At 36.7% G+C, this 25,797-nt stretch overlaps 1 protein-coding gene across 1 annotated transcript in view; it reads right to left on the bottom strand.

Moving 5' to 3' along the window:
• Positions 1-427: 427 nt before the first annotated feature.
• TDRD3 (tudor domain containing 3) overlaps positions 428-25,797 on the bottom strand; it is a 172,922-nt gene continuing 147,552 nt past the window's right edge. The window contains 2 exon segments of the mRNA XM_043996878.1: positions 428-661; positions 11,455-11,583. Of these exon segments, the coding sequence (XP_043852813.1) occupies positions 11,464-11,583 (120 nt within the window). The 3' untranslated portion in view covers positions 428-661; positions 11,455-11,463.

Here is a 25,797-nt window from a genome sequence, read left to right as displayed (position 1 = left end):
CAGCAGATAACATAAGCAGAACCTTTGCTTTTCCCTTTAAGTATAGCAATAATAACACCATACATTTATAGAGTGCTAAGTGCTCTCTCTATATAGTAATTATTTCATCTGATATTCACAATTCTGTGAAGTACGTTGTTCAAGTATTATTTCATTATACAGAAAAGAAAACTGAGGCAGAAGGTAAAAGGATTTACCCAAGGTTACAGCAACAGAGTAAAGACTTCGACCCAGGTCTTCTTCCCCCTAAGTCAAGTACTGGAATTACAATGGGCCACCTCTGCAGTGAAAACTTCTAAAATACTATAATTGGAACACTTTGGAATGCAATTACCATGGAGTCAATTCTAGATAAAAAAAGGATGGAAACGTTAGGTAAATAAAATATAGAATAAAGCAAGAATATATTAGCGCGCTGGTTTTATTGATGGCAGAAATAACACATTGCTTTGTTTTATATGTAAAAAGCATTTGCTTTATTGTAATTCAGAATATTTTCCCAAGCCTTTGTGTGGATCAGTTGGATATTTTTTCTTCAATTCACCCCATCTTTCTTCAGATTGCACCATCCACCACTTCTGCATGTTATTCTGAAGGGAAAGCATCAGGTCTTGACCAGGATGGTTTAGTCAATGGCTCCTTTTGTTAGAAACTGGTATTTCTTTAAAAGGAGAAAAGGAAAGAAAAGAAATTAGCTTTCTAAATTGACTTTAAAGTGATTTTTTCAAAACACACTTCTGCTGAAACTTATCTATGAATCTAAAATATCTTGATAAATACAAACAGACCTCAAGGAGGACAAATGGGACATTTTACTCCAATCTGTAAGCAACATTTTCATCAAGAAATAAGTGAACAAAAGCAAAAGGTATTTTACAAAAATTACCTCCTTTCCTCCCTGAGGATTTTTAAAGTGTACTACTCCTTGCTATTAGCACCTTCATTTTTAGTGTTAATGACTTTGGGGATTTAGATGAACTGAGTAGCTTTCAAGCACTGATAGTTTTAAAAGAAAGTATATGACAAGGGCCCTCTTTATCTTTATCTTTGAACTCTCCTCACTGGAAAGAATTTATTTCCAAATACCTTATTTCTTTGTTTCTCCCTTCTTACCAGGCTGGAGTGACTCTCTAGAAGGAACTTGTTCTTGGAGGGAATGATAAACATAAAGGAATAAGGCAAATGGTGAAAAGGGCATAATCTGTACTCTATTTAATGACACAGGTCCAAAGGCTAAGTCAAGCTGGGTGGTCAAAAACTGACCCAACAGTGCTACTAACTAATGTTGAATCATTTATTATTAATAATCAAGGCGAGGTTCAAGTATGAAATCTTTTTACCCATGTATGTTTTTTCCACTATCATTTCAGCGGGAAAAAATAACAACAACAACAACCCACAAATAAAACAAAACCCAAAAGACAGTATGGCGATGGGTTCAAAATAGTCTTGGTGAAACCAGTGAGACCCTATTCGATTATCTTACCATGTTATTTGCCTCTTCAAAAAAACCCTTACTTTTGATTCTAAACTGCTTCTATAGGATAAAGGACAGCCTACTCAACTTCAAAGCCTTAAAGCCTTCCACAATATTGCTCCAAACTCTACTTCTATGGTTTTTTGTTTAGTTTTGTCTTTTATAATATTCTTCCATATTATTGTCCATAGGCAACTAGCTATTTCCTTTTTAAAAAATTCAATTATTTTTATTTTCTGTTCCAAATTTTCTTCCCCCACCCACTGAGAAGGCAAGAAATACAATGACCATTATACATAAGAAGTGATGCAAAACATATTTATGTACTAGCCATGTTCCAGAAAAAAGAAAGAAAGAAAAAGAAAGATGCTTCAACATGAACTCTGAGTCTATCAGGTCTCTATCTGGAGGTAGACAGTATTTTTTCATCATGAGTACTTTGGCATTGTGGTGGTTCATTATATCAATAAGAATTGCTAGTTCTTTCACAGATGGTTATCATTACAATATTGCTGTTACTGTGTAACTTGTACTCCTGATTCTGCTCACTTCAACTCTGCTTCAGTTCATATGAGTTTTCAGGTTGTTAGTTGTTTTTTTTAACCATTCCCCTCATCATTTCTTATAGCAGAATAATAACTAGCTATTGCTAGATTCAGCTTGCCTTCAGTATCACTATATTCAGAGAGAACAATCCTACACAGGGAATGAGCTCTCTCCTCTTTTACACCATTCACAATCTTCAAGACTCCACTCAAATACCACCTCCTGTGAAGACTTGTCTGATCCATCTAGCTGAAAAGTGTCCTCTCTCCCCTCAAATTTTCCTAAAACATTTTATCTTAATTTTTCCTTTGTCCTTCTCCCTCCACCATCACAGACAAGAATGCAGGCTATTTAGGGGCAAGAACTTTTTGGTTTTGTCTTAATGTATCTCCACTGCATACAGCAGGTGTACAATAAGCATTTTTGTCATTGTTTTTAGTTTTAAAATAGATATGGGGAGATATGTTCTGCTCTAGGATATGTTTACAATTAAAGCCAAAGGCAGGAGCTAGGCTTTAGTGGGGGTGAGGGGTAGAGGTGGAACAGCAGGCAGCAGGATCTATAGATATAGGGATGGGAGACAAAAGGGGACATCAGAAGCAGTAGCAGTCGTGCCCTGGAAACTGGGGGGAGGGGTGGCAGGGGCTGGTGCCTACAATTCCAGAGAATTATAGCCTATTTAAGAACATCAAAAAGCAGCACTAGTGTTATGCTGCTCACTTAGGAGGTTGAGTGATTTGCCTGGAAGCAGTGATGGGGAGTATGGAAGGAAACCTGGCACTTGTGATCAGTGTCTTCTATTAAATAAGCCTGAAAAATACTTGAGAAGTAGTGCAATTAGGAAGGACTGAACAGTGTTTCAGGGACTTTGAATGGAAGAGTAAGAAAATCAGCGCCTGCCAGGACTAGTGTGGAGCTAGAAAACAACAGTTTCCTGTACTGAATAGTGAATGGAGAGAAGCCCTATATGAGGGTAGGGAGATAATGTGGATCATGAGTCTGTAAGGTTATATTCTGTCTTCAGATGCTGAGCTCCTCCAAGTTTTTCTTTGGGGAAGAAATAGCATTGAAGAAGAAAGAGGTCTGGGGGAAGAGGAAGGGCAAGGGGAGATTACAGGATGTGAAGAAGACATCCTATGGTTACTCAGCCAAGATGGCCATTCTCAGGTAACCTCCCCTATGTAAAGGCTGTGCTTAAATTAGTATCAAAGTACTGCTTGTAATACATTCATACTGTCCTTTTACAAAGCCAATTGCTCATCAAAACTAAATTTCCACATGGTCTTATTATAGGATCTTAAATCCATGTCCCATCATCATACATGAAAGTTTTTTGTTTCTAAGTACTGTGATGGGGACTGGTAGAATTCCAGCTTATCTATCAAAACAGTCCCTAGTCTTCTCTGGATATATAAACTCTTGCTTATGCAATTAAAGGGCTTGGACCACAATGTTGTGCTCACACAGAAGCGCCCACCAGCCCCGCAGGCACTGTTTCCTCCTCAAAAAGCTATTCTGCTGGTGTCATTGATCAGTTCTATGGAACAACTTCCCAAAGTGATAGGGTGTATAGTGCAGTCTGTCAGCAAAGCTGACATTTCAAAATGTAATTCTCACTGGATAAAAATGATGTCTTTAAAAACAAGCAAACAAAAGGTATTTCTTTAGTTAGTACTCAATGTTCAGCCATCATTTTACAGGGTTTCCTGTCAATACATAAGAAGTTGTGCAGATGATCCCTTCTTCCCAAAAACAAATGAAAAGACGGGAAAAGAAGACAAAAGTCTTGTCAGCACTTGCCATGAGCAAAGCACCTCGAAGCTTTTTACGATTTTTTTCCCCTTAGACTCAGTTTTCACATAATACTGTATACCTCTCACACAGGGCAATGAGATGATGCAGTGGATAGAGTTCTGGGCCTGAAGTTAGGAACACTCGTGTTCCTGAGTCCAAATCTGGCCTCAGACACTTACTAGCTGGGCAAGTCACTTAACTCCATTTGCTTCAGCTTCCTCATTTGTAAAATGGGTTGGAGAAGGAAATAGCAAACCACCCCAGTATCTCTGCCAGGAAAACCCCAAATGGAGTCATGAAGACCCAGACATGACTGAACAATGACTGAACAACCACCTCTCATAGGCATTTACTTATGTAGTGTAATTATTTGTACATGTCATGTTCCCCTTCTAGACTATAAGATTCATGATGGCAGGAACCATGTGCTACATACATAAATTTTGTATCTCACTCTGTCCTGAGAAAAGTACCCATATTCCAAGTAATAGTCTGCTTCAAGATGGAGGTAACACTGAAGATTTGGAGGCATTTAATGATAAACCGATTGAACTGAATTCTTTTTACACAAATCTGCCTTTCCTTTTTGTTCTTCATAAAATCTATCCTGGGCTTTTTCGGCTGCATTTCTGCTTTGGACTCTTAGCCAGATTCTGCGCCTCCACACTTTCCCTTCATCCCCTTCTACAGTATCTTACAGAGTCAGACTAGTCAGCCATCTTTCTTCACATCATTTTAATCATATTAATTTCCTACTCGTTGGCTTACAGCAGTTTCCAACTGCAAGTTTACTTGTACATTAAATTCAAACTCCTAATCATGTGCCTGAGGCGACTAATTACTGTTTGTTCATTTCTAATTTTTTCATTTCCCATTATACCTCGGTTCACAGTCTCTATTCCAGACAAGTAAAACCACTCAGTGCCTCCCACACACTCTATTCTCATTCCTGTCTTCAAGCATGCCTCCTACTTCCCTCCTCCTGGAAAAGCTTTAACATTCATCTCTACTCAATCATGTCCCCAACCTTGTCTTAAAATTAGAGTTCAAAATTCTCCTTCATGAAACCTTCCTGAAATTATCACCACCCCTCATTCCTGTGAATAGCTCTCATCATTCCAGAAATTTCTCAAAAGAGGTATGGAAAATGTGGTACTGCTTTAATTTGTTAGCATACTATTGGTCTACTTATATGCCAGTTCTGTCACTTTCCGATCTGTGGGACTTTCATCAAGTAACAAATTCTATAGGCCTCAGCTCCTGCATATATAAAAGGAAGAGGCTGGAAGAGATGACTTTTAAGATTTCTTCCAGCTTAGAAGTCTATCATATTTGTCTCCTTCCTCAAACAACAGAACCATAGCTATTTGGCATGTCCTCAGGTAGATCTCCATGTTACCTGGAACAGTTTGGGTATGCCAAGAAATTAAAAGTCCTGAACTCTGTTCCCCCTCTAGTTCAAGTTGGTTACTCATCCTGGTTCAGTTCTGGCTTGCTCCCAATTCAGTGCATAATCCTCATTTTCAGCCACCATCCTGTTTCCTTACCCTGCTTCCTAGTCCTGTTTCCCACTGTGTTATCACTCACTTACAGATGTTACTATGTTGCTTCCAAAACTACCAGTGTACTTTTTGGGAACATGACCTTCATTCCTGTGGCAAAGCCTGCCACATATGTTCTTCGTGACAACAAAGGTGAAAGTGTGGGGCAAGTAAGGACAATGAGTAAGGTCAAGGACTGAGGTTAGCAGCAGTGGTTAATAGGGTAAGCAAAAGAGCTACTGGGGCAAGAAATACTCTAGTTATCCAGGCTTCCATATTTTACCCTATTTTGATAAAGGTCTTCCCCAAAAATCCAAGTAAGGTTAAAGTACTACTGCATATACTTCATGTAACTTTGTTTTGAACTCTCCCCCAACCTCCATTCAAATGCAAGTTCACAGGGAGCAGTGACCATGTCCTTCCCTTTTTATTTCAAAATTTCTGCACACTATGGATATTTGTTCATTTCTTTTCCTTCTTCCTCCTTCCCTTTTTCTTCCTTCCTCCCTTCTTTTCTTCCTTTCTTTAGACTGAACTTCCCTATTTCACTGAGGCTGGAAGTACAGTGGCCCCTCTCGGGCTAGATTCTAATATTCATTGGTATGGAAACTTTAACCTGATGACATTCCACAGATCATACTGAAAGGATCTTAGAGGATGTCTCTGGCATCTAGGTGGCACGATGGATAGAGCACAGGACTTAGAGTATGGAAGACTTGAATTTAAATACAACCTCAGACACTTACAAGCGGTGTGACTCTGGGCAAGTAACTTCACCCTATTTATCTCAGTTTCCTCATCTGTAAAATGAACTGGAGAAGAAAATGAGAAATCACTCCAGTATCTTTGACCAAAAACAATCCCAAATGGGGTCAGGAAGAGTGGGACACAACTGAAACTACTGAACAACAACAAAAAGAGGATATCTACCCCTTAATTTTGCAGATGAGGAAACTGGGGCCCAAATGACTTGCTTCAAGTTAATTTACATAGGAGCTGAAGGGCACAACAGACCAATTACAGCATCGTAATCTAATTAGGAGGGTGATCTAATTGGCGCACACCACTATGTAGATTCTAGGAAGGTTACTTAATACAGTTGTATGCCTTTAGAGTGCTTAGAACATGATTATGCTTACTCTCCACCTACTGCAATGGCACGGGATCACCAAGGAAAAGGAAGAATAAATTCCTTTATAAGAACAGCTGGTAATAATCTAAACATGAAGAGGAAAAATGAAACCAAAGACCTATAAAAAAGATAAAGATTGACTATAGGATGGACTTAGTAGCAGTATAGGACAGGTAACATGAGGTAGGGAAAAAAGTTCTGGATTTGAAGTCAGAAGAAGAGAGTTCAAATTCTGATTCTATCATTTAGAGGCAGCAAGGTGGTACCATATAGCTATGGGCGTGGAATTCAAATCTGCCTTTAGACACTAGTTGAGTGGGCCTGGGAAAATCACTTAACTGCTATTTGCCTCAGTTTCCCCAACTGTAAAATAAGGATAGTAACAGCATCTACCTCCCTGGGTAGTTGTGAGGATCAAATGAGATGACATCTGTGAAGTGCTTCGAACAGTGTCTGGCACATAGTAGGTGCTTAATAAATGCCTGTTCCCTTCCTTCCATTTGCTATTGGTGTGACTCTGGGTAAGTTATATCACAACCCCTGGGCCTCAGCTTTCTCATTCCTAAAAGGAAGGGGCTGAAATAGCTGATCTTCCAAGTGTAAATCCTGTGGTATTACTTTTTTGGAAGAGATGACTACAAAGTATTTCACCTGTGGTATCATTACCTCTAAAACAAATTTCATTAGAGTAACAGGCAGCCAAATTAGACACTGAAAGCATACTGAGGGGTGGCTAGGTGGCGCAGTGGATAAGCACCAGCCCTGGATTCAGGAGTACCTGAGTTCAAATCCGGCCTCAGACACTTGACACTTACTAGCTGTGTGACCCTAGGCAAGTCACTTAACCCCCACTGCCCCAGAAAAAAAAAAAAAAAAAGCATACTGAGATTAAAACTCCTGGTTGAAAAATATATAAAAATATATTAAAAGGCATAGCATATTTTAACAGATTTTTAAAGCTAATAGCCTTTAGACAAGAAAAAAAGGGACAGAAAAAGCTCCTCTTTAGAAAATTATAAAGTACTATTTTCAGGTATATTGACAAAACTGAATTTTGAAATATTATAGTTTCATATTCTAGGACAGCACATTGAAGGGGATGTTTTTTTTTCCCCCTGCTTCGTGAGTCTTTATAAGCTTTCTCTTCAATTAAAATGAAAATACCATAAATGATAAATACATTTTCCCAGCTGAGCTTTAATTACCAAGCTCAAAGCACACGTGTTTGGATTATTCTCTTACTCAGATTGTTTTTGGCAATAAGATGTTTATAATGATAGCATCATTGGTTGCCAGAAAAAAAAAATTCTCTAATGTCAGGTATCACAAATTCTCTCAATATTTCATTTTTTCAGTGTTAGCCAGTAATTCAAAAGACAGCAAGCATCCTAAATACAATGCAAGCTCGAACACTGGCAGCAGAGGCGATCCTCATGAGATAGCAATTCTATAAGGAAGTCTGAGGTAGTGTACATACTACCATATACAGAGATGGATATAATTTGCCCTGGGGGAACCAGAGACCTGAAAGATTTCCGCATTATCTTACTATCTGTTTCAACACATTTTAAAGATCTCATCTAGCCAGAAGTTTTCTCAGCTTTCTTCAAAAAAAGAAAAAAAAAAGGAAAGGAAGGAAAGAAGGAAGAAAGGGAGGGAGGAAGGAAGGGGGAAGGAAGGGAGAAAGGAAGGGAAAGAGGAAGGAAGGGAGGGAGAGAAAGGAAAGGAAGGAAGGAAGGGAGGGAGAGAAAGGAAAGGAAGGAAGGAAGGGAGGGAGGGAGGGAGGGAGGAAGGAAGAGTTATTCAATTTTAAGTACCTTCTTATATAAATTTCGTCTTGCTTTTTAAGTTACTTAATGGATACAGGACTAGACATACACACACATACACATCCAACATGTATTATATATCAAATACATATATTTAATGTTTATCATTTAATATTTAAATATGGTTGCTGTTTACTTGTTCAGTCACGTCTGACTCTTAGTGACCCCATGGACCAAACTTTGCATGGAAGTGGTTTGCCATGTCCTTCTCCAGTGGATTAAGGCAAACAAAGGTTAAATGATTTGCCCAAGGTCACACAGTTATTAAATGTCTGAGGCTGGATTGAGTTTTCCTGACTCCAGGACCAGTGCTCTATTCATTGAGGCACCTAACTGCCTTTAACTATTATAATATATAATACTACATAATTTTATTATATGTAATGTGTGTGTTCAGTCACGTACCCACATATTCATATATCTATATATACACACATATATTCATATATTTACCTATTAAGAATTATATGCATATATGCTATTATCTTAGTCACAGAATTTTATGAGTGTTACTTCTAAAATGTCCATTTCCCATGTTTGTGCCCTTTCAAAGGCTATCTGTGTTCTATGCCTGGAATGCTGTCTATCATTACCTCCTCCTCTAAGAATCTCTGACTTCCTTCAAGGCTTATTTCAAATACCACTTTCTGTAAAAGGCCTTCTTCTTTAGAGTTAGCCTGTATCCAGGGGCATGCTGGAGCCAGCTTGTACTAGCTCATGCCAATTGTTAACTTTTCGGTGTGGGCATTTATACCTTAGAAATCGGTAAATGCTACAAATGATTTATTGTGTTGTTGATTATGTATAGACTTATACATATTAAACTTTAAAAGTATGTCATGCATACATTTTTTTTTTCTGGAGAGCTATTTTTTGGGTTTTTTGTTTTTTGTTTTGTTTTTGGCAGGGCAATGAGGATTAAGTGGCTCGCCCATGATCACACAGCTAGTAAATGTCAAGTGTCTGAGGCCAGAATTGAATTCAGGTCCTCCTGAATCCAGGAATGGTGCTTTATCCACTTGGAGAGCTAGTTATTAAACATTTACCAGCCCACCCTCTGTCTGTCCCTAATCTATGTATCATGTGTATGCCTATTTATGTACATGTTGTCTCCCCCAATAAAATGTGAGTTCCTTGAGGGCTGGGACTGTTTTTCTTTGTATCCCCAACACTTAGCACACTGCCTGGCATGTAATGTTCAATAAATCCTTGTTGATTGATCTACTGATCTGTGATTTCATCAGTGAGAAAGTTTCCTCTACCAATTCAGATCTCAGTGTCCAAACAGACTCTCTTTAAGAGTCACTATAGATGCAAAAAATTCAGCTCCTGGTGGTCAGCTTTCTGATGATGTGTCTCTCCAAACTCAGGATGCTCTTGGAATGTCAGAGGTGTAATCAATCCCTTGGACCTTGGCAAAATCTGCCACTGACGTAACCTTTGAAAAATCAATCAATTAATACGTGTTTATCAAGCACCTACTTTGTGCAAGAGCCATATCCATATCATGATAAGGTATCAGTGTAGAAGCTTAGTGGAGCTTCTGAAAGATTAACTTGGGCAATTTTTGGCATACAATAGCAAAACGCCATCATGGTCAATAAAGCATTCTTGTGTGATACTTTGGGCAGTCATTCCTCTACTCAGGAAGCATGACCTGGGTGATCTCAGCTACCTGGTCTACTTCTCCTCCTTTGTTACCTAGTTTGTCTGTTTTTATTTCTAATTGTCCTGATTTGTACTCTGCTTAACTCTAAGGCTTCATCAATCTATTTTAGGAGTAGGAAAGGAATAAAACGTAAATTATCAAAGAAGCACATGTTAGATTCAAAAAAGCCAAGGGCAAAAGTGAAAGGGATTAAATGTACTGATCCAGTTTTCTGAGATCATTCAAAGAAAGGCTAGTCAGTAGACACTTATTGAACAGACACTCTGTGCAAACTCTTCAAGATTCTAAGGAGAAGACAAAATAAATAGAAGATTGGGTAATATCTGCTCTTAAATAGTTCTTAGATAGAATTTTTAGACTATCAAGAGTATCAGAAGAGAACACTAATGTATATAGATTCTAACTATATTTTAGAGAGTTTGAAAGACAAGACAAAACAAGGTGGTGGTTCAGGAAAAATATATCCTGAATGACAAGAGGAGCAAAAAGAAGAGAAATAAAGAATACACAAAAAGGTAGTGTATAGAATTTTCTGAAAGTTTTTCAATGAAGGATTGAGATAGAAATCATAGTTGGTATCACTATTATTTCTAATGGGACAGGCGACTCCTCCTTACTATTACAGAGTATTGTTTACGGACATAATTTGAAATAGAAGAGGAAGGAGACATTAAAAAATAAAAGGGGGGGGCAGCTAGGTTGCTCACTGGATAAAGCACTGGCCCTGGATTTAGGAGTACCTGAGTTCAAATCTGGTCTCAGACACTTGACACTAGCTGTGTGACCTTGGGCAAGTCACTTAACCCCCATTGCCCCACCAAAAAAAAAAAAAAAAAAAGAAAGAAAGAAAAATAAAAGAAATGTCCCAATGAGTGGTATGACTTCAAGATGAATCATGACCCCTCTCCCTATGTCTTTTCCATCTATTTTAATGATGCTTATTTTCAGGCAGCCTTTCTCTCTCCCAAACTCTTTAAAATGAAGGCCACATGATTATAGTCCAATAAGCAATTTTGTTACCTTCATTCCATTCCTAAAGTCATACTGAGCTCTTTTTCTTTCTTCAAGAGTTGTAAAATTGTGTGAAGAGTGAAGCCAATTCTCAATTATCTCTATTAGTGGATTTCCCCTACTTTTTCTTATTCCTCCATTTGCTCTCCACTACCCAATTTTTTTACTATTCTCCTGTTGTCAAATGTCACCAGAAGGTGGGCAAGGGCAGAGAAAAAATTTAACCTTTAGTCAGTCTGATTTTATCTTTATTAACAGCTATGGGAGATTTGGTGGAAAAAAAAAAGGTTAAGGACAGTATTATTTCATATAATGTTTCTGTCCTATTTGTGGTTTTAAAATATTTGTTTTTCATATGCCTTATTATTTACTCATTATCAAGAGTTGTATTCTGTAGGTCACATAGGAACAACATCTTTTCTTTTAAGAAAGTCATTACATGATGCCATATTTACCTTGTCTGCTCAGTTTCTAGCCCGGGGAGGCTGGTAAAATTGCTGGGTTGGCCTTGTTGATCGTCTGGGCTGGCCATCACCCCCTCTTCGGAACTCAAGTGTTTGGTCATAGGTACCTTCTTCTTCTTCCTGTATGCAAACGGTATGGATTTAAAAATTCAAGAGAACTTGGAGACTCATCAATCATATACATAGATATACCTTACTTATCAAGCTGCCCCTGGGTTGACATTTGCCAATTTCTGCCATGGAGGGGGGAAAAGGCAAGGACAATTAAAATCTAAGAACTAGTTCTTGGGAATAAGAGCAAGATATATAACAGAATACTCCAAAAATAATATTTTCATTCTAATATATTGGCAATAGTCTCTCACTATTTTCTTTCTTTTTTTTTTTTTTTTTAGTAAGGCAGTTGGGGTTAAGTGACTTGCCCAGGGTCACACAGCTAGTAAATGTTAAGTGTCTGAGGCCGGATTTGAACTCAGGTACTCCTGACTCCAGGGCCGGTGCTCTATCCACTGTGCCACCTAGCTGCCCCACTATTTTCAATTGAGTATACATAATTAAAATGCGGGAAACTAAGAGTTTTAGTCAATTTTTGTGGCATATTGTGGCTCATAAGAATTTCCAGTCGTTTATTATAGGTAGGATTTATAGAAAGTAAAGAACATTTTACCAACTATCTGCAATCATCTGATATACTCTTCCATATAATTAAGAATATTATATCTGGAGGTAAGAAACAAACAGGTTTGAACGAAGCGATGAGAATGTGGCCTCTGTGTTAAAGAAATCATATTTGAGAGAGATTACTAAAGTAAGAAGACCCTTCCTATTTTCTTCTTCATTCTCTTTCCTACTGAGAAGATAAGATTTATCAGTTTGAGGAATAGAGTTGGAAAATTAGGATAAGCAGATTAAGTAATAGACAGGACAGATTTAATTATAATATTTAAAAAAAAATTTAGAAGCAACAAAAGTCAAACAGCAAAAGGTCCAAAGTCATAGCAGTTTCTGTCACATTTATATTTCAGTTTTCTAAAATTCAATGTAGTAATAAAAATCTTCTCAATTAAAGAGAGAAAAAAATGTTCTTGGTTATGTTTACAAAAGGAACAAAATTTCTTCTACTCAGTTCAGAATTTAAACTGCAATTATATTTCCGAAGAATAATGAGTTGCATAATTTTAGGAACCTATCGTTTTTAAAGGACTTTCTTTCTGCTATATCCTTTCCCATTATATTCCAGTGAACAATACAGGAAACTATACTAAAGGATAAGTTCTTATCTTTAAGTTTTTACAGATATGACTATAGTAATTTTCCTGGTGGTAAAAAAAGATTTGATTATATCACCATAGCATCTTTCTATTATTTAGCAATTATATTAAATATGACATAGACTTGCTAATCTTCATTATTAATCATATCACACAAAATCATTAAAATTGAGGATATTGTTCCAATTTTACACAGAGGACAAGGTGGCTTGAGAAGTTATATGATTTTGCCCTACAGGAATTAGAATGCCAATGTTGTCAGGCAATTCAGCTTAATCCTTCCAGCCACTTTATAAGTAAAAAGGAATAAACAGTAGCCAAAAAGCTAATGATCCTCCTTTAGGTCTATCTACAAAATAACAGAACAGAGGAATCTCACACAACATATTTGGTGCAATCCAATAAACACGTTTTAGAAATGAACCTCGAGATCAGTTCTTTTCTATGGGATTTTTCATTAATGGTAAATCTCAAAGTGTTTGGCTCTATCAGGTATCAATTCTGTACTTTAGCAGGGCAATTTTAGTGCTGGAAGATGAAAGAGGAAGGGTGTTCAAGGAAAGGGAAGAGGACTTTTTTTCCTCATCATTCTAGTTGCTGTTTTAAATGGTCACAGTCAAATATTATAGCTAAATTTGAAAAGGAGCTATTTAATTTTATGAGAAATGGCAACATTTGTAGCTTTGAATATTAATATGGAGGGAAGAAAAATGTCTATTTGGTACTGCAGGAGATAAGGTAATTATTTCAGTCATCAGGAAGGAATGTTATTTTCTACACATACAACACTGAAGAATTAGCTAGGGGTGTTACTGAGGGCATCCAAAACCCTGTGAATCATCAATCCTATAGACACTGCCAGTGATAGAATTCTGCATTTCCTTGAAAGAATGAAAGTCTATTTGGCCAAATGTTCTCATCTCGTCTAAAAGATTCATAGACTATAGTGACTAGAGCTAATGAATTGGCTTAATAGAAACAATTGATAACAGTGATTGACAGTCCTTTACAATAGGAAAAATGAGATTCTTTTATGCCATTGTGATTTTACTCAATCTTTTAAAAATAGAGGAAGCTAGGAAGACAATTTCAATAGCTTCCATTAAAACCAAAAGCACAAACTTACCCTTTCCTCAAAATTGTTTTCTCTCTCTCTTCCTCATCCCCTTTTCTTCTTCTTTCTCTCATTCCTTCCTTCCATAGCCTTTCCCAAGAAAATGTGGAGCAACTCCAGTTACCCACCAGCATTTTTCTTAAACTAGTGCCTAACTCATTGCACTGAACTGGAGCTAAAGCCATATTAAATGACATACAATTTATTCTAGGATATTTAGAAGTTTCATATTTGAATACAATTTCCTTTGCTCATAATCCCTGTCAATCAATCACCTTGATGTTCTACAATAAATCAAAAGAGGTCCAACATGCAGACAGAAATAAGGGAATTTTAGAATTGGAAGTGACTTTAGGGATGATATAGCACTTTAAGATTTGCAAATTGCTTGGCATAATTATCTATGTTGATGGTACAGCAACTCAGGGAAGTAGTTGCTATCATTACTATCCCTATTTTACAAATGGGAAAGAAGCTGGGAGGGGGAAGTGACTTCTATAGGCTCACACAGCTAATAAGCATCTGAAGCAGGCTCTGAAGCATCTGAATTGGGGGGTGGTGTGTGGAGATTTTTTTTTAACCCTTTCTTGGAACAAGGCTAGGCAGGCCTATGAAGTTTTTGAATCAAGTACTTGGTCTTTGAACTTCCCGCCTACATTTCTCTTTCTTTTGGGGGGGGGGGGGCGGGGCAATGAGGGTTAAGTGACTTGCCCAGGGTCACATAGCTAGTAAGTGTCAAGTGTCTGAGGCTGGGATTTGAACTCAAGTCCTCCTGAATCCAGGGCTGGTGCTCTATCCTCTGCGCCACCTAGCTTCCCACCTACATTTCTCAAACTCTTTTACTTAACTCAGTTGTTTTTATACTGTTATAAGTCTCTCAACTACTTTACTACCCCTTTTCCAATTTAAGACAAACAACAAACAAAATTGTTTCAATTACCTGAATTCAACTAGATAAGCAGAGGGCCAAGAAATTTGATTGAACTAATTTATATTAAGGTATCTTGATTGCTTATGTAAATCCCTAGTGACCATCTGTAATTTTAATGAGGTAAGCAAAGGTTTATTCCAAAGACATCCCAAAAAAGAGGAAAAAGACCTATTTGTACAAAAATATTTATAGCAGCTCTTATTTGTGGTGACTAAGATTGGAAATCAATGGAATGCCCATCAATTGGGGGAATGGTTAAACAAGCAGTGGTATAGATGGTGATGAAAATTATTATTGTGTTACAAGGAATGACAAGCAGGATATTTCAGAAAGACCTGGAAAGACTTGTATGAACTGATGCATAGTGAAATTGCAGAACCAAGAGAACACTGTGCAACAGACACAACAATATTGTTTGATAAAGAACTGTGAATGACTTAACTATTCTCAGAAATACAATGATCCAAGATAATGGCCAAAGTACTGCTGATTGAAACATACTAAACACCTCCAAAGAAAGAACTGATGTTGCTTAAACACAGAGACTGAAGCATGCTATTTTTCATTCTTTCATTTTTTTCTTTTATTCAATTTTCTTTGTACAAAATGACTAATGTGGTAATGTTTTACATGATTGCACATGTATAACCCATATTTGATTGCTTACCACCTCAGGAAGGGGGGAGGTGAAGGGAAAGAAGGAGGGATAAAATTTGGAACTCAAAATTATAATAAAAATATTTATTATTTTTTTAAAAAGATAGAAAGGAAAACAATTTCAGTGATGAAAAAGAAAATGAGGTAGCCAAATACATATCATTTAGTTTCAGAGTAGTATAACAAGGGAAAGGGACAAGCATTTATTAAATGCATAATATGTGCCAAGCACTGTGGTAAGTGTATTTGATTCTCACAACAATCTTGGAATGGAGGTGCTAGTATTATTCAATTTATAGTTGAGGCAGATAACAGTAAGTGACTTGCCCAGGGTAACAAAGTTAGCTAGTGTCTGAGGGTAGATTTGAACCTAGGTGTTCCTGACTCTACTTCCAAGGCTCTCTCCACTATGCCATCTTGCTGAATATTTCAGGAATTGTGGGAGATATTTTGAGGAAAAGAGTCACATAAAAAGGCAAAAAATGTTTCTATCTGGGAGTTTACTTACTCCTTAAACAATTATTTCCTCAATTTAGTATCTCAGCCTGAGGCTAAGACAATTTAGAGGGATTATAATAGTTCTCGAAACATAAAAGTTTAAAAAGGATTCAATTCAAATTTAATTCAATTCACCAAATATTTACTGTGTCTACTATTTGAAAGGCCTACCACTGACATGCTAGTTTATATGACCCTGAGCAGAGTCATTTTGTCAAAGATTAAAAGCAAAACAATTCCTTCTCTCAAGAAGGTTTACATTCTACTGGGGGTGAGGACAGGGTGAGGGAAAGAAACATGTTCTAGATCCATGATGTTATATATACAAGAAATATAGCAGAAGGACCACTGAGGAGGGAGATAGTGTGGACAACCAGGGAATCAGAAGAGGAATTAAGAAAGGGTTGCTGTGGAGGTGACACCTGGGTTGAGCCTTGAAAAGACAGACAGGTTTCTGAGAGGGAGAGATGAAAAGTATGTGCATTCTGGGTGGATGGAAACAGCTTGTGTATTTTTATGTAAGGCTCCTAGTTATACACTTGGAGGGGAGGGACATGAGTTAGTATCTCAATAGAATTAGGGAAGTTTAGAAAGGCAGTCTGGTACAATGGATAGAGCACTGATTTAGAGTTAGGAAGACCTACATTTGAATCCTGCCTCAGATTCTTACTAGTTGTGTGAGATTGTGCAAGTTGTTAGTTTAACCTCTGCACCTCAGATTCCTCATGCTATAAATAAGGAGATTGGTTCAGTAACCTCTTAGGTCTCTTCTACTTCTAAATCTGTTATCTACTATAGGAGCATTCAGTAACACATACCCTACATGTAACAGATGGTGAGTAGAGTTCAGGGGAAAAAGAAGGGCTGAGTCCAAGGAGACATAGAGTCAAGTTTAAATAATGGAAGCAGAGAATATTTGTCCATATATGGTCCTATATGGACACTATGAAGGAGAGAGTGAGGGAAGCAGAGAGGGGAAGAAGGAAGGAATGGAGAGAAAGACGGAGGAGAGAGGGAGGAAGGCTAAGACCCATAGCAGGGAGGGAGGTCTTAGTTTAGATTCCAAATCAGAAATATAGGAGATGGATGATGATTCAACAAAGGAATCCAGAAAGAAAAGACAGACAAGTAGGAGAACCAGAGGATAGCAGAGTCATAGAGGATATGAGGAAAGAATGTCCAGGAGGAAGAATAAAAAAGCTATAGAGAAAGAGGTTAAGGAAGATGAGACCTGAGAAAAGGCCACTGGATTGTGCTATTAAGAGGTCAATGTAATCTTGGGAAAAGAAAATCCACTTGAATGATGGGGGCCGGAAGCCAGATGTGAAAAGAAGGTTTAGAGTAAGTGGGAAAGTTTTGCCATGAAAGGTAGGAAGAAGCAAGTCAAGAGAAGGTTTTGTGTCACTGACGTAGTAAAGTCAAGACTGTGGAATGAAGAAAATAATCAAGAACCTACAGGGATGTTGCATTAGGATAAGGGGGGTGGGGGATGAAAAGACCTAGAAGTTGTGAGTAAGGATGAAGGTTCAAAACAGCGAGTCAGAAAATAGATGGAAAGATGGGAAATTAAGATCGAAAAGTGTACTTTCTAAGGTAAAAATCAAGGCAATGACAAAGTTTATGTAAGAAACTAGGGTATCCATGTTTGGTATTATGGTTAATAAAGCTGCAGACTGCTGATGAATTAGGAGGACAGGCTTTTAAAAAAGACATCAGTTTTATACTGAAATCCCCAAGTATGTGAACTCATCTAGTAATAGGTATGAATTAGATGTTGGGGGTTTGGGTTAGCAAGAAAGACTGTTAGGTAAAGAATTTTGAGACTTATACACTCGAGACTCGATTTTCATTTCTGAAGCAGGATACTATAAATATTCATAAAAAACAGTCTTTTTTCAGTGAGAAAATACTTTAAGATTTATCATAACTTAATGAATTAAACAAAATTAAATTATATGAGCTCTTGGCACTATCCTAGTAACCATAAATTTGTTAAGTGACAATGATATCACAGAATCATTGAGGCAAAAGGGCGCTCAGAAGCCAGCTAATTCAACCTATAACTAGATGAAACTTGCCCTTTCAGCATCTCCCCAACTTGAATTCTGAAGACTTCAAGTGAAGAAGAATCTATTACTTTCCAAGGCAACTCATTTTTGGATAGCTTTGATTGCCTTACATATGAGGATCTTCAAGTACTTGAAGGCAGTTATCACTCCCCCCCATCCCCCACCCCCATTAGTCTTTCCTTCTCCAGGTGTAGCATTGCAAGTTTCTTCAACTAAACCTCATAGGAGAGGATTTCAAGGTTCTTTACCACCCTTCCAGCCATTGTGCAGATGCTCTGCCCAGAACAATCTACAGTACTACAGTGTGAGTTAACTAAGGTCAAGAACAACCATGCCTCTCTTAATGTACTTAAAATCACATTCACTTTTTTTGGCTACAGTACTTAGGTATTGATTTATTACTGAATTTTCTGCTCTTTAAAACCCCTGGATCTTTTTTCATATGAACTGCAGCCTACCCATGCATCACTGATTTTGTACATGGGGGTTAAAAAAAATTTTCCCCCCACAAGCATTGAAATGCTGCCAGAATAGAATGCTGGACCTGGGGTCATAAAGACTTGAGTTCAGATCTGGCCTCAAACATTAGCTGTGTGAGCCTGGGCAAGTCAATTCTACCACAGTTTTCTCAGCTGTAAAATGTAAATTAATAATAGCACCTACCTCCCAGGATTGTTATGAGACTCGAGTGAGATAATATTTGTAAAACGCTTAGCACAGTGGCCTGGCAACATAGTGAGCACTATATAAATGTTCGCTATTATTATTAAAAAGCACAAGATCTGACCCACAAGACCAGTCCTTTTTTATAGTTACTAGCTGTATGATCTTGGCAAGCTGCTTAGATTTTCTGAACCTCAGGGTGCTCATCTATAAAAACAAGCACACCAGACTAGATGACCTTTATGGTTCTAGATGAACCTTTACTGGATGACCTTCCCATCTCAAAACCCTATGATACTATAAGTTTCAGGACAATAATAACTGAACTATCTACCTTACAGCAGAGTATTTTGTGGGTCAAATGAACTGATGTATCTAAATGTACTGAAGTATTTTATGACATGATGAGATGATGGATTTTATAATCCATAAAGTGCTAGAGAAATGTCTTTCTCTAGCACTTTATGCTAAAAGGCCTTAAAGTTACTTACAGAATGAAAGAATTTAGAAATGGATGAGACCTCAGAAATCAACATAGGGTGAACCCTTTCTACAATAGCCCTAACAAGTGATTATCTAATTTCTCTTTGTGGTTTGTATATGTGGAGCTGATTTTCTTTTTATTATCAATCTTTAATTTTTATAGAATGTGAATAACTGGATGATGTCTAAGGTCTCATCCAGCTACAAATACTAAAAGCCTATGATTGTATGGCTGTGGGCAAATCACAATCTTCCAGAGCCTTATTTTTCTTATTAGTAAAATGGGAACAATAATAACTAAAGTGTCTACATTATAGGGTTAGTATAATGTGAGGAGATGGGGCTTGGGCCCCTCTCAGTTGTGTTAAAGGTCTGCCTCCCCCCCCCCCAACAAATCACATGATTCAGAGAAACCCTAGGCTGGTCATGTGAGGGAGGAGTTGAAGGGCTGCCCCTGTGTTTGCGTCCCCCTTGGCTACAGTGCTTCCAATTGGCGTAGGTTTTGTTTGCCAGTTTTTGGCACAGATTGTAATCCTGAGTAATTGGGGAAATGTTGTAATTTAAAATTCTAAATGTGGGTTCTAATATGTTCCCCAGTTTTGGGGGAAACCTAAAATCACTGATAAACAAGTTTAGATTTTAAGGGCTTATTGAAATATAGAAAGACTGAGAACAGAATTCTTACAACCTCGCAATCCTATCTTTCCTCAACTCCTCTCTGTCTTTCCCTGCTATTACCACCAAGTCAGGACCAAAAAATCCAGCGCTCTTCCCGCAGGCTCCCCTTTCCTCCTTCCTGTCCCCTCCCAGAATGAGGAGGTTCTTCAAGCTGGTTGGTTGATTGGGCCAGAAGTTCAAAGTTTTTTAGATTCTGAGAACCAAGATTTCTTAAGTACTCTCAAGTACCAGCCGATGTGCTTAGAATCTAGTCAACTACTAATCCAGTCAAATCAACCAGTAAATCCACTCAGGTGGGCTCCTGAGTATCTGCCAGATCTCATCTATCACATTCCATTATCTTGACAGGAGAAGAAGGGAGGGGCCAGTTGCATTAAGAGAATAAAAGGCTTTCAAGCCTCCATTTTTGTTGACCATATTCCACTAGGGAATGGCTGTTCTCAAGAAAATGACAATAAATAAGCCTTGACACATCACCAATGCTGAGTTCCAAAAGTTTTTGGAGTTCTATTTTTCACATAAAGAACTAAATGAGATTATTTAAACTACAAAATGGTACATAAATATCACCTGTGGTTATTATTTTATTCTTAATTTTTTTAAAATATAAGTCTTCAATTTTGGATGCTGCTCATTGTTTATGTAAGAATATAAAATTTATATCAACCCCAAAATAAAATATGTTAATTTAGCTCACAGATGCAAACATGAGCTAAAATCAAAGGTTCATACACTTAAACTTAAGTATAAGTAAGTTTTATTATAACTGGATCTGTAATTTACTTATCTGAGGCTCTGGGAACAATAAAATGAAAGAAAAAAATGTAAAAATTGATTAAATTTTTCCATTTAAAATCTCTAGGAGTGTTGTAATCAGACAGTTAAATGAAGAATCGACTGTGGATATGCTCTACTTTAAGAAAAATTCCATACATGAAAATTTAAGCTTACAAAAGACAAATGAGAAGATGATTATATTATAAAAACTCTATTTTATAAAAAGGATTCCTACAGAGTTCTTTTAAGTAATAAGTTCTTATAATACACTTGAGGGTTTATTTAAATCATTAACTACTAATTTCTAAGGTCCCTTTTGGTCCTAAAGATGATGTTCTAATTTCTCCTGACAGAGAGAATGGAGCAAGGAAAATCAAATATTAAGGAACCAAGAAACAATTAGAAATGAAGATATAACATCTCTGCAATTATAATGCAAGTCAATGGGGAAAAATCTGGCCTAAGATCTTATTTACATGTAAATGTAACTTTCTAAGACAATACTCATCCCTTTCACCATGAGGTAAAGTGAAAAAATTTTAGCATACCTTTTGTGCAAAGTTAGTTGTATCACTTGAGTTAAGAATGCCACTTTTCAATAGGTCTGCTATTTTTCTTTCATTCCAAGGGAAATAAGAGTAGGGGGTTCAACAAGAGAGGAAAAAATAGCAGTGGAGCATTACTTTTACTTTAAATTTTTTTTATTAAGCAAAAGCTATAGGCTTTATTAGCATGAAAGCTGAATTTCTATTAGCTATATCAGAGTGAAAATCAAATATTTATAACAGAAAGCTAAAAATACTCTAACTTGATTTGTATGATTAACCTGTTTGAATATCCTGCCCTTAAATAAAATAATTACCTTTAAAAATTGAGCAAGTGTCATAAAAAGACATCAGACGACATATGAATATGTGAGTCTAAGTAACAAGCATTCATGAGAAAAATATTTTTATTCTATCCTTCTTCATGAATTTCTAGTTTAAAGCACTGCAAACTATGATTGTAAAGCTAACTGTCAAAGTTAGCTGAATGATGAAAAAATATCTATTTTTTTTTAGGGGTTAGAAATAAAGTACATGTGTCTTGGGTTGTTGCACATATCACCCTTTTGGTCACAGACATCTCCGGTACTTAAGCTGACATGAAATATTAACCCTTTTCACATGGATTAACACATTGTTGATTGTCAGATAGTCTATAATTCCATTCCAATCTCAAACTTGAGTAGGAGGCTGGTCTGAGTCAGGCTTGGACCACTATATCTTCCTACCAATGTTCTTACGGAGAAAATAACCACAAATCTCCCTCTGTAATATACACAACAAACAGGACTTCTTAATTTCTCCTTTCTCAATCACTATCCCTGAAGTTGAAGCGGTGACCACACTAAAGAAGGCACAAATAATTAATACTAAATACACCCCATTTTAAATTGTATTTCTAAGTTTTGTTTGCAGTGTCTGTCATTTCAATGATAAACCGTAAGATTTTCTTTTTATAGTCTACAATTAAGGGTCATAAAAGATTATGAAAGAGCCATTTGTTAACTGATTTTGTATGTATAGTAGTACTTATTATTCAAAGATAATATATTTTCCTGATACCCTGCAGTGCCTGAGCAAGGACAGAAGGACCAAATAAAATTTTATATGAAGTTATTCTAAAATAAATTAATTTTCGATTATCAGTTTTTAAGTGGTTTAGATGCTTTCTCAATTTATTTAATGTGGTAGAGTAAGAATTACTCTATAAACTAAACAACAGGATATTTAGAGTTTATAAGCAACTTTTTGTCACTAAACATGTCAAATCTGTTTTCCTCATTTTCCTCATCTGTAAAACAGGAATAATAATAGCACTTTCCACAATTGTTGAATCAAATGAGATAATAATTGTAAAGTGCTTAGCAAAGTGGTTGGTACAGAGTAAGTACTCTATAAATGTTAGATATTATTATTATTGTTGTTATATTTGGTGAAGTGTATTTTTTGCCTCAAGTCCTATAAATACACTGGGACAGAAGAAACACTGTGAGGTCAATGACTTTTGCTATGTCAGTTTCTATAACCCCAGGTTTCTGTTCAGTCCCCAGTGAGAAATCATGTGGAATAATGAAGTTTTATGGGTACCACAATCAGTGAGGTACTCCTTCACTTGGAAAATATGAAATTCACATTTTCCATTATCCTCAAATGATGATATGACAGTCTTTTTAAGATGTACTGTTAAAAACGAGAAGTTCCTTTATGGGGTGAAATATTATGTGAAAAGCTCAGCTTTTGCTAGAATCTCAGCAATGTCAAATGTGGCAGGTATCTTCAGAAGGAGTAAAGTTGAAAGGTTTTCCTGTCAGAGTCAGAATAAAATTGTCAATTTATGAAAAGCAGCTATAAACTAAAGGAACCCAAAAGGTCTTGAAGGCTAATAGTTATACATAAAGAAAAAGGATGTGAAGTTTTAAAACTTTGTAGCAGACAATACTATTAGCATAAAGAAACTTGGTTCTTTCATCTTTTTTTGAGAAAAATCTAGTTTATTCTAAAAAGATATAGAGATGTTAATATTCAAAATGTTCTTCCACACTCTTTCAGAACTTCATATTAAAGGTACATTTTAAGAATCCTTCTACAGAAACATTTTTTTCATTATGCAATGGATTACAAAAAGTAGCAATGAATTTAAAAAAGGCATGGATGAACAGGAAATGAGGAAATCGTTCTGTTTAAAGAAGGTGAGAAGGAATTGAATTAATTTGCTAGGGTACTCTGGGTTGCATATTCCTGATTTGAAGGCCACAGTTCATAGCTGCTGCAACATAGACATTTGTAAGCACTTAGGAGCTCTGACCAAAGGTTTTGGCAAATGCTTTGTTATTCCTTGTGTAACTAGGAGGAAAAAATTAGATTAATTATGGTTGAAATAATAAAAATAATGTCACAGAGCTTATATAAATAGTATTCATATAAAATGCCCTCCCAACTATTAATAAAATAAGCATCAAAAGGAACACTACATATTTTAGGTAAGGAAAAAAATCCGACTTCAAAGGATACTACAATGTTCACTGCATCATTCAGATAAAAGAATGTGTTGTATCATGTGAAAATCTCTCATTCATTCCTTTTAAAAGTATCCATGAAAGGGGGCAGCTAGATGGTGCAGTGGATAGAGCACTGGCCCTGGAATTAGGAGGACCTGAGTTCAAATCCGGCCTCAGACACTTGACACTTACTAGCTGTGTGACCCTGGGCAAGTCACTTAACCCTCATTGCCAAAACAAAAAACAAAAAATAAAAAAATAAAAGTATCCATGAAGTACCAACTATGTGTAGGTACTTCATGTACCAACTTGATATCTCCAAGTCCCTAAGATATAAAGATGAAAAACAACACAGTCTTGACTTTCAAAGGGATTATAATCGAAAGCAATGGGATGACATGGAAAGAATGCTGGACACACAGTCAGTTGAGATGAGATAAAATTAAATCAGACACTAGCTGAATGTCCTTGGTCAGGTGCCTCTATCTCTCTCTAAGTTCCCTCATATGGAAAAAGGAAATGATAGTAATTTCACTACCCACCTCAAAGAGTTGCTATGAAGAAAGTACTTTTTAAAAACATTATTCAAATGTGAATTCCCAAATACAATACAAATCGAATATGGGAAACATTAAAGGGCTTTCAGTAATCTCAATTTATTCTTTCAAAAAAGCCCATCATTTCAGTACAGTGATCTCCTGGTGATGCTATCAGACTCTGAATTATGGAACTCCACTATCTATATAGAATCAAATTTGGGGTAAAAGGATAGACATGGTGAAGATGAAGTAGGTCATAGCATATTCCCAATGATACTTGTGAACAAGAAGAGGCATAAAAGATATGATCCAGGAAGTATAGTGTTGGAAAAGATCATAGGATCATAGATTTAAAGTCAGAAGGGATCTGAGTAGCTTTCTAGTCTGATCCTTTATTGTACAGATGAGAAACTGAGGCTCAAGAGTGGTTAAGTGACTTGTCCAGGGTTATACAGCTAGTAAATGGTTGAGGTGAGATTTGAACACAGGTCTTCCTGATTCCAGATTGAACACTATCCACTAAGTCTTGCTTCATCGAAGGGCTGGTCATGTAGATAAAAATAAGTGCAAATGAGGGATAATGATAGGCTGCCAGCCTGAGTGATATAAGACTATTCAGAGAATGCTAAAGACCTGAGTAAGGCCTCAAGCTTAGTAGGTAAATCCTCTTTGGAGGGAGAGTTTTGGAAGGACATTGAAAAGACTCACACAAAATAAGATGGCATGATGGGTTATAAAGTATACTTGTAGAGGAAATGTCTACACAAAAATCCACTAAACTATCAAACTGTAAATATTAGTGGTAAATATTATTAGATTATGTTGAAAGGGGTCTTTCTGGTCATGCACACAAATTAACATAAGGAAAAATATAATAGGATCAAGGAGAAATCCAGACAAAGGTATCTGGAAAAATCTGAGGAGTGAGAGATTCACTTTAAAAGGGGGCTGGGACGGAGATTTAGAGAAATATGGAAGGATGCCTGAATGAAGTGGCATTTCAGCTGGTTAGGATTTCAAAAGATGAGAGGTTAGGAAGCAGTGCCTTCTAGGCAAGGAAGAAGTCTCTACAAAGGCATGGAATTGGAATATTAGAGAACAATACATGAGTCCGGTTTGGCTGGGAGGGTAGACTAGGGTTAGATTCTGGAGAGCGAGGCTTAAATGCCAAGCTAAAGAGTTGTATTTTATTTTTTTACATAAAAGAGACATTTAAGGTTAAGTAGGGGAGTGGCATGGTCAGATATTTTAACCTCTGTGTGACAGACAGATAGGTGAGATAGGGGAACAACTAGATGACTATAACAGGTAAGGAGTGGTAACTGACATAATCTGCACTGAACCCTCTATAGAGCAGTATTTGCAGCATGTTATAAAGCCTATCTTATATGACATAACCTTAAAGGTACTGAGATTTGTTCCTACTTTTATATCCTGTGGCATTCAGTAGAGCTAAATTATTACTTTCCCATTATTCCAACATCAATTTCTTTTATAAATTGTTATTCCATACATTATTCTACCAACTTCTTCCATGACAGTCAGGAACCACCCACAATATCAACAAGCATTTGTATGTTACTTTATATATGCAAAGGATTTTCATAGTCC

The sequence above is a fragment of the Dromiciops gliroides genome, chromosome 3 (genome assembly GCF_019393635.1).
Source record: "Dromiciops gliroides isolate mDroGli1 chromosome 3, mDroGli1.pri, whole genome shotgun sequence".
NCBI classification, from domain to species: domain Eukaryota; kingdom Metazoa; phylum Chordata; class Mammalia; order Microbiotheria; family Microbiotheriidae; genus Dromiciops; species Dromiciops gliroides.
This window is presented reverse-complemented; position numbering and strand designations above follow the sequence as displayed.